General features: G+C 37.6%; 2 protein-coding genes across 2 annotated transcripts in view; both read right to left on the reverse strand.

The window, feature by feature from the left end:
- Positions 1-8672, reverse strand: part of creb3l2 (cAMP responsive element binding protein 3-like 2) — an 18408-nt gene extending 9736 nt beyond the window's left edge. The window contains exon 1 of the mRNA XM_016447658.1: positions 8202-8672. Coding sequence (XP_016303144.1) covers positions 8202-8297 — 96 coding nt within the window. The 5' untranslated portion in view covers positions 8298-8672. The remainder of the gene's footprint in view (positions 1-8201) is intronic.
- Positions 8673-9316: 644 nt separating this feature from the next.
- The window catches only part of ssbp1 (single-stranded DNA binding protein 1), a 2572-nt gene continuing 1569 nt past the window's right edge, over positions 9317-10319 (reverse strand). The window contains exons 5-7 of the mRNA XM_016447659.1: positions 9899-9986; positions 9724-9812; positions 9317-9617 (exon numbers count right to left, since the gene is read on the reverse strand). Coding sequence (XP_016303145.1) covers positions 9577-9617; positions 9724-9812; positions 9899-9986 — 218 coding nt within the window. The 3' untranslated portion in view covers positions 9317-9576. The remainder of the gene's footprint in view (positions 9618-9723; positions 9813-9898; positions 9987-10319) is intronic.

Below are 10319 nucleotides of genomic sequence, written 5' to 3' on the forward strand. Positions count from 1 at the left end.
ATAGAAACCTGCTTTGCATCTTCCTTCAAAACCTAAAGAAAGGTCATTAGAGATGATGAATGCTCTTCGTCAACTTTGCACTTTACATAAAAAGCGAGAGTTTGCATAACTCTAATAAGCATAAAAATGCATATTTTTGGAGTTTTGCGCACACACATTGGCTTTTTAATTAGATATAATTGTTTTTAGCAATACTTAAAATATAAAAAAATACTTAAAATCAACATTTATCTCCAAGGTTTTATGAAAGCCAATGTAAGACTTATTAAAGACCATTTTAAGACCAATTAAAGAATTCTTAGGTAATAATTGTTCAAAGATTCCTAAATCAAAATACATGATAATAGGTCATATTTTCTGTGAAATTGATCAGATTGAAGTAAGTTTATGCCTAAAACAATAACAAATATCCACAAATGGGATCAGAAAAATCAATCAAGTTTTCATTCCCTTCTCCTAGATGTTTGTTTCTGTTTTAAGCATAAATTCACTTGATTTTGTTCAATTTCTCAGAAAACAAGACTTCAGCTATCTTCATTTTGCCTCTCAAATAAATGTATCTTGATTTAAGGATTTTCAGATACTTAAACTGGAAAACTAATTTCTGAGGAAGAGATTTATTCTATACAGCGCATGCAATATTTAATTCCACCTCTTTATTAAGACATTTTAAGGCCTTAATTTGAAGAAGGGCAAACCAAGACTAATTTAAGACCTTTTAAGACCTGCAGAAACCCTGTCTTTCACATTTGCAATGGATTATGGGATTGCATTCTCCACAAAATACACAATGCTGCCTTAAGATACAGTCACATTTACTGTTGTTCAGTGAATCTTCACAGGCAAAATTTAGTCATTTCAATACACACAGATTTGGCAACGGGTTCAAACTGGTCACGTTGACCAACAGAAATGCCATCTAGGTAGGCAGCTCACAAGGTTTCAGCAAAGATGTCCGAAAAATGAGTTAAACAAGGCCAAGCAGAGCAAACTAGGAGGGAAAAGAGGTGGAGTCTGGGCTGAAAATGGAGAGAAGCCAGCATATGGGACCAATTACGGACTGACTGAGAGGTTAACCAAGTCAAAAAACAGAGAGAGAAAGACAAGAAAACAGCTAAACCAATACATAAGGCAACAAGGAGAGAGAAACCATTTGAGAATGCCTTGCCCTACATTTTCCACTTTTGTTACTCAACAGTAGCTCTGTCTGCGCCCACCATGGTGAGAAAACATCTGGAGAGCAAGCATGCAGGTCGCAGATGTTCCTACACAGCCTGCCGTCCACCAAAAACACACATCAAGTGTGTTCGCATAAACAGTTCTCTTCTGAACTCGCTTAAACTTCATATTTGGCAAATAACTACTTTTCTGGAATGTCTTCTTCGGCCCAAAACCATAGACTGAAAACGGCAAGCATTTCCAAGGCCACTTAAGGTGAACGCTTCATGTAGTATGAAGAAGAGAAAATCGCAGCAGTTCAAATCAGGTCAGGAGTGGGTGAAGTCCTCAAGTTGTGTGACATAACATGTCATAGTTGTCATCTCCTGGATGCATTTGCACCAGTCAGTTCTGTATGAATTCACACATGGTTATGGCCGTACGAAGTCACTGTATTATTATGTCGTTTCTGCATCAGTCACGGCTGATATGCAATTACATCCGACACTCTTGAGTGTGTCATGAGATGATTATGATGATTGCTGCAAATTGCTGGGTGTCGACTGCCCTCTCTAAGAGGAACAGAAGACAGCGTTCACTCCGAGGAGGACAGACGTGAGGTTTCCTGCGGTTTGAAGATAGAAATAATCACTTCTAAGTGCCTGGTCTGGGATCAGTTCCTTTACTGCAATGGAATAGAAATGCACTGCATACTGCACCGTCTATACTTCACTTACATACCATCAGTTATCATCTCGGAAATTAGGTTGTTTAGGTTATTTTCATGCCAATTTAGAGCAAAAGTGTCTTACTTACGAAAATAAAATAAAAAAATTATGGTCAGTATTTATTCTGGGATACTTTGTGTGAGTTCATGCCTAAACAAAACACCATATCAGCATTAAAGTATATTTAATTTAATTTTTAAAATGTAAAAAATATATAATACTTTTTTTTTTTTAAATAATAGAAAAGTAAAATCGTACAATATTTCTTGGCAAATAAAAAAATAAAATATATTTGTGTGTGTGTGTATATGATATATATATAGACTATATATATCTAATAAAACATATTGTTATTACTTTTAAAGGTCCTATATGGTCAAAACTGAAGTTTCCTGGCTTTTTTCACGATAACTGAGGTATAGGGGCTATGTAACTACCATATAAGTTTCAAAACAGTCAGTCCACAGTAAAATGCACACAGCCTGCATAAAGTAGCTGTGATTTTTCACGAACCGTTGTGACTTCCGTAAAAAGTTGACATCAGAACTACACAGTCACCACCTTCATATATATACACACACACACACACACAGACACACTTTTTAAATAAAAAAATATAGCTTTTAATACATTTTGTTGTTTTAAAATTAATGCCATATAAAAAAATAATAATGATCACTACATAAAAAATCTTCCTGTTTAATATTTGATAAAAATTCCACAATTTTGTTCACTATACACATAGTGCATACTAGTGAAACAGTACGAGTAGTTTGGGAGTGCTGATTAAGATGTGCCCTACTCCATCAATACGAGCGCCTGCATCCAGCTGGGTGGATTCTGAGAGTGAAGGCTTCTTTGTCTGTAGTTTGGATGGGTGTATAGTACATGTGGTTTTACTGGGGGCAGGGTACTGCAATTTGACTCTTTCTGAGATTTTGCCCAGCTGGAGAATCCGAATAGTTGTTGGAGCCGCGGAGGCTCAGAGAGTTGTGATGACAGAGACGCTGGGAGTGGTGTTGGTGGATTCAGCCAGCGGCCTGTAATTTTTTATTCTCTCAAGGTGCAGTGAATGTGTGTGTCGGAAGAGGAAGTTTATAAGCCAAACGTGGACACAGATGACGCAATGCTTTAAGCAGCAAAACAGATGTGAGGAAAGACCAACCCGCATGAAACAGAGATCAGCGCTGGTGAGGCTGGACCTTGTCCTTTACACACCGGTGGATCTGACTCACTGATATTAGCCACTAAAAATCTATTTATTTTGAACTGGAGCGCTGTAGACTTAAGGAAAGCCAGAATGTTTGTCCTCAGAAACAATTCCAGCACGGTTGAGGGATCTCTACTAATGCTGTTGTACAAGAAATGTCTCATTATTAAGTAGTGGTATTCCAGGACAGGAGCCAATGCTAAGTGACATTAAGCTGGATTACAAGGGTCTCTTTGACCCAAATACAGAGTTAACCTGCCATACAGGACGTTTGTTTAGTTGAATGTGTGCCTGCAATGCTGTTGTGAATCAAAACAGCTCAACTTCCAGTAACTCCATCAATAAGCAGGGTAAAGTAATAATAATCAGCTCAAAAATAATCAACAAGCTAGAGTGAAATTCCATGAATTGCTGCAAGACGCTCAAGATATGGAAAGGGCAAAGAGCTTGTGGATACTAATCTGAAAAAAAGAAATAAAATTAATTGTGAAAGTCCCATTTAGTGGTTGAGTGGACAAGCTGGACAGAGAACAAGGGACAAAAGCAGCCTGGGAAAAGTTTTGTATCCTTATCCTAAAGTTCACTTTGCAGATCTCAGTTGGGCCAAGACAAATCCTTCACTTTTTCCATGAGTCACTTTCCAAGTGTTTTGAATTGGCCTGGTTCTTGTGCAAGCTGCTTGTGTGCAGCTGTTGAGCATGAAATGTGTGTCATCTTCAGCTTAATTAACTGAAAGAGGCCTTAAAGGGATAGTTCACCCAAAAATGAAAACTTGCTGTTAATTTACTCACCCTCAGGCCATTTGAGACGTAGGTGACTTTTTCTTCAGTGGAACAGTAAAAGAAGATTTTTAGCTGAAATCCTGGTCCTTGGTGATACATAAAATGCAAGTCAGTCACTAGTCACTTGAGAGTCAAAAAAGTATGCAACCAACACAAAATTAATATACCCATGGCTCCTGGTGATATATCGAGGTCTTATGAAGTGAAACGATTGGTCTGTGCAAGAAACTGAACATTATTTACAACACTATTACCTGGAATCCAGAGCCTCAGGCAAACGGGGAAATCTGATTTATTTTCTGCAAACTGGTTCATTCAGACAGTTTGATTCTATTAATTGGCTAAAATAACCAATTCACCAGTTTGATTTCGTAATCCTGCAATCATAACACATGCACACAATTATATTAAGACCTCAATATATTGTCAGGAGGTACGGGTATTAATTTTATGTTGCCTGTAAGTGCTTTTTTGACTCTCAGAGTGACGGTAGCCATTGACGTGCATTGTATGAACCCCCAAGGACCAGGGTTTGATCTAAAAATCTTCTTTACTGTTCTACTGAAGAAAAAAAAAGTCATTTTGGATGGCCTGAAGGTCAGTAAACTAACAGCACATTTTCCTTTTTGGGTGAACTTTCCCTTTAATAGCGACTGACTGTGCTGCTAATTCACACATGACCGAACACGTCCTGCAGATTTGGGACCGTCCCATCCTCCCTTCCCCCCACGGACAGTGAGTGTTTGGTGATTCTGGAGCTCCAGGGGTTCAGGAAACGGCTCCACTGGAATCAACATCTACCCAATAAGTGACCTTAAAGGACGCTGGATGTAAACATGCAGTGACAGCAGATAACAAATAAATCAAATCTGGATGGATTGGAAACACTTGATCACCAATCTGTTTGCTCTTTCAGGGGAGGAACAGGAAAACTCTGACTGAATGGAGTAAAAGACACGCTGCATGCCCAATACACAAGCAGCAATGGTGTCAATGAGGGATGTAGACCGCTATAACATGCTATCGATTTGCATAAAGATTAATGTGGGAAACTATTAAATAATTACATGGATCTAAATGAAAATACAGAGAGAAACGTGTCCCAAACAGTTTTATAATATTTGTCTAACTGTTTTGAGTCAGACATACTATTTATTAAAATATCACATCACAAATAATAAGAGTAGAAAAATTCAATGAAATGATGCACTCTTTATTTGAAAAAGTATTTAATTTACTGGATTTTCCAAAATAAATTTTACATGGTTCACTTATTAAAATTTACTAAAACTCTAATAAACAATTGTTTAAATACCAATGTGGCACATTGAAAATGCTACTAAATTTTAAAAATAATCTACTTATTTATTAACGTATATTATTTATTAATTTATAAACTTAAAAAAATAAAGATAAAATATTGTACATAATTTTGATATTTACTATTTAAAAATGTAATATATAAAAATAATACATAATATATGCAAAAAGTATATTTCAATGTCATAGCTCATTAAAAAAAATCAGTGGCTTTGTTGTCACAGAAAAAAAGAGTTTCTCATGCAATGTTATACTCCCAAAGCTAATAACCTTTACTGCATCGCAGCACCTCAATTACAACTTCTTCACTGCCAAAATACATTGTTTGAATCAAAGAGAGATCAGCCTCCAAGGGGCTCTTAGAATGACTGGGCAGATAAGACCGAGCGAAACCACAAGATGGTGATGAATAAATTGGGACGCGGTAATGAGTAATGAATGTGTGTGCGCTCAGCAAAGGTTCAGGCTTAAGTTGCAGCTCATACAAACCATCCATTCAGAGCAAGAGTGCAAGAATGTGTGTCGCGGATACAGCCTGCAAGAGCGACGGACGAAAGCCCTGCCCTCTCGGAGAACAGGCCGAGTCTGTGTCCACCCGTCCCACAGAGGGCAGAGAGGAGAAGACGGGCCGCTCATGCCCAACACACTGAGCACAGAGGGTTTCTCACTACAGACTCGCCCCTCCCGTCCCGCGAGATGCTCCGCTAAAGCTCGAGTCATCAGAACACCACGTGATTCCTGAGTGACAAATGTTATCAAAATGTCAGAGAGCTCAAGAACACAAGATCAGGCTGTCCTGACATGCTATGCACTGACCACACACATTTTCAGGACCAGGATGCTGTCGATAATCGGACCTGATATGAAGCATCACACAGTCTAAATATGTAGAAAATGTTTTTTGCTATTTGCTATTTTAGTACGCTGCTATATGGTTGCTAGGGTGTTCTGGATTGTTGCTAGATGGTTTCTTGTTGGCTGCATTTTTTATAATAATTTATTCTCGTAATTTATATCATAATGGAAAAACTTTAGTATCAAAAAGTTATTTTAGTATCATTATTATTTATAATTAATCAGTTTTTATTTCTATATTTTCCATTTTCAGTACATTTTAGTAATTTTATTGTCATTTTTAGTTTTTTTTTTCAAGTTAAACTCAATTTTAATCCTATAAAAATGCAAAAGTACTATCATGTAAATTTGACCACTGAAATCTTTCAGTCTGTTCCAGTCCCACAAGATCTTAAAAATACAAAGTTAAAAAAGCACAAATGTGAAGCCAGACTTCTGTGCTGTGTTTACAGTCACACACGGCCCCTACAGTCAACACAGACGACTTATTTTCTTAAGATATCCTCGTCAGTCCAGTGTTTAACATCACTGATTGTGTGTGTGGTCACAAGAGAGGGAATGCTGGCCTATATATATATATATATATATATGTCAGAGTATAAGTCAGAGTATGTGTCATTTTATATCTTATCAGTTTATCACAATGTTAATGTCATACCAAAAAAAAAAAAAAAAGTTACTTTCTTAATGCAATCAATTAACTGAGGAACTATGAAGATATCAATTGGTTAAATATTACCCTTATTCACCCTAATGCCTTAAAATTAGAATGTAAATTCAATTTTGAAAGTCAACCGGCATGCAATGACAGCGCAGCTGAATTAGAATGCAGAAGGAAACAGCCCACACGCAACATGCATAACGATAACAGACATATGCAACAGGCCGAACTCACAAAGCAAGCTCTATTCTCTCCAACTGAGAACAGTTTGCTTTGTTGTGTGGAATTCCATGTAAACAAACCCTGGGGAGCGAAAGTAAAAGTGAGGAGAACCGGCACATACAGACCCATGAGGTGGGGGAGCATGTGTGTTCAGAGGGGGCCGATGGGACCCTTAAACAAAGACCCCGTTCTGTTCTAAAGGTGAAGGAGAATATGAACCCTTCACAACCTTTACAAAGCATATATAGTTCTCCTGGAAGTGTGCGTTACCGCCCTGATACTGCCGGGTTATGAATCCCAGACACACCAAACTGCTACACCTCCAACGCCGGCTTTGATGCCGTCTGGAAAGGCGTTATGCGCCGTGTCTGCTAATTTAATTGGTATGTTGGCTTAGAAACCGCTCGTAATATACCACGCATCTGGAATTAACTTCATTCGAAGTGCCGTTCATCTATGAGGATCATAATAATTTAGGAATCGACATGTTCTGCAGTGTGACTCGCAATGCTGCATTTTAAAAAGCATTCAAGCCCTTGTATCAAAGCATAGAGCTATATCTGTATCTGTGTAAATGCATTCATTCCACCTCTGAGCAGCATTAAACAGTCTGTGTGTAAAGACACCTACAAGCAACTTCTCAAGCACTTCCGTGCCTGCATTTACAGTGAACATTTGGCATTAAGAGTAAGAAAAAAATACATAAGGTTTTAAAATGGTTACAAACATGAGACCAAAATACTTTGCATTCATGTACATTTTAGCCTAAAATCTTCATGTTGAATAAACAAAAAAAGTACATGGATCTTTATGCACCAACTACCCAACTGTGAACCCCCTAATTAGGGAGCAAGTAGAGGCCCCTTTGAGCAGAAGTTGGAACGCAAACCTATTATTACATAACCTGCAGCAACTCTTCAAGGCTTTGAGCACTATATTCTGACTTTATCCAAATGGGCTAAACGTATCTGCATTGCTTTGTGTGGCACTGCATAAGCAAGATACAGTCACTGGATGACTGCACCATCTGAACTTTATCCCTTGGAGCCAAGTGGAACCCAAAGGCACATTAGTAATCTTACAGACTGTCTTTGTGATAGACCAAGTCATTTAAAAGCTTGTATATGACTAAATGTAGGAAATTATGATGTTTACAGGCATTGTGGGTGATCTGACACTAGTTGCAACACATTAACACATGCTATGAGAGGGTGTACGTGAAGATGGCAATGGTGCCGCGGAATTATAAGAGGATTCCTACTTACAGTGCTGTATAAAATGTCGTTTTCCCCGGGTTCGGACAATTCGCTGAGATTTTTGTCCCATTGTAAAAACGGTTCCCCGCTATCCATTATTTCCATGCCTCGATCCGCGTCTGTAGTAAATCGCCACGCGCTGCTTCGCTTCAACGACTCCACAAACGACTATTTGTCAGCGTAACCGTCAAAACACTCGTCAGGTCACGATTCGGAGTGAATTTGGTGCTGTCAGCGCAATGTTAGGTATAAGTTGCGCGTCCGTCGCCAGTGTTATCGAAACTTTCCTCTCAGCTTCCTTGAGAAATGTCGCCCCTTCACAGGCGAGCAGGAATTTGGGGCGGGTAAATGATGGGAGTTGCAAAATCTGTTTACAAAGGACTGTTTGTGGACTGTGATACTTTCAGGAAACATTTCGGATGTTTCCAAGCAAATATTATTATATGCGCTTTTCAAGGAGTTTCTGTTTTGTTACGCTGTTTGCAAACACTACGCATATTCGCCTTAAAAATGCTAAACTTTTCTATCCAATGCCCCGCCCTTGGAATCCGTGTGGCGACCAATCAGATTGGCTGTTACGTTTAAGCTCACTCAGAGCGTGCGAAAATCAGGGAAGACGGACAGCCCGTCTGACCAATAGGAGAACGCTAATGTATGATTGACGTGAAACTGCTCCAATTAAAGGCGACTGCGCATAATCTCTTAACAAACCGTATAAAGCCAAGAGTACCAAACTCTGTGCACCGCCTCAAGTCATATGTCTGTGAAAAGATTTTTGCTGTTTAAATACCATGAAAAAGTAATCTTACTCTCATTTTAAAAGTGCATTTAAGATACTCTTAGTATATTCTGGAGGCTAAGAAAAACAGATTAAAAAATACAATTAAACGACTATAACACGATGGGTAAAATGCGCACAAACAAATGGACACGACTGAAAAACAAAAGTAAGAAATGAAACTACTGTTCTCTCAGTTTCAAAAGACATATAGACATGAATGGCATAAGTATTCAAAACAAATCCTTTACTGACAAACTATTACATGACATTACAACAAACTGGAAGTGATTTCTTCAAATATGATGCTTTTATTTTTTATAAGTCCAAAAAAAAAAAAAAAAATTAGGAAATTTAGCATTTTTGTATATATATACACAAAGAGAGTCCAATCCAGTTCATGGCTCTGGAAAGTGTTTACATGTCAAAGTGCATCTGTCAGCGCCCTCTGTGGGAAATAAGCCAGCATGACACAATCATACAAACAACATCACTTATTATATGTCCATGTATGACTGTTAAGGCTGGACAGAATGATACGCAGAGTTTAATGTCAGTGAGCAGAGTAACTTCTTTTGGTTCCTAAAGTCTGGGAAGGCGTCTTCATTACTGGTCTCGCAGACTTTCACTTAAAAACACAATATTATCTGTGGGAAGAGACAAATGATATTTGGCAAATTTGAACTATTCAAGCAAAAACAAAACATAAAAAATAAGCAGCTAAGACATTTATAGTCTGTTGTGAACTCTGACCTGCGATAATAGTTGTTGCCTGTCGCCTGACGTTGTTTTTATCCATGTACTCTCCATAGTCAAGCTTTCCTTCCACAAGAATCCGAGACCTGAAAATAAGGTTGATTCTAGGTTAACAGCGGCATGATTTATTTTTTATATCTATAGATCGCTCCAAAACAAATATGGAACACACCCTTTCTTTACATACTGATACGCCACGTCTCTAAGGCCTGGTTTGAATACTGAGATTCTGTGCCATGTTGTTTTCTGGCTGACATCTCCTGCAAAAAAAAAAAAAGAGAACAAAAACATTTGTTTACGATCTTTTAATAAAGACAATATTTCAGATTTTTGTTTTTTTTACCATATATTTGCACCATGAAGACAATTTTCTTTGAAAAAAATAAATAAAAAATCTGTAAAAATGTCAATTTCTGTGAAAGCATATGGAAAAATCTAGAATTAGTTTGCTTGTTACTCACATACAGTACTTTAAAATTATCTTTTTGTTTAACAACTTTTTTTAATCATGTGTTCATTTTTTTGAAAATGTATATTTACTTTATCCAGAAAACAAAATATAAAAAAAACAATAAATAGCCACAAAAATAGCA

This window comes from Sinocyclocheilus anshuiensis, unplaced genomic scaffold (genome assembly GCF_001515605.1).
Source record: "Sinocyclocheilus anshuiensis isolate Anshui unplaced genomic scaffold, SAMN03320099.WGS_v1.1 scaffold283, whole genome shotgun sequence".
NCBI classification, from domain to species: Eukaryota; Metazoa; Chordata; class Actinopteri; order Cypriniformes; family Cyprinidae; genus Sinocyclocheilus; species Sinocyclocheilus anshuiensis.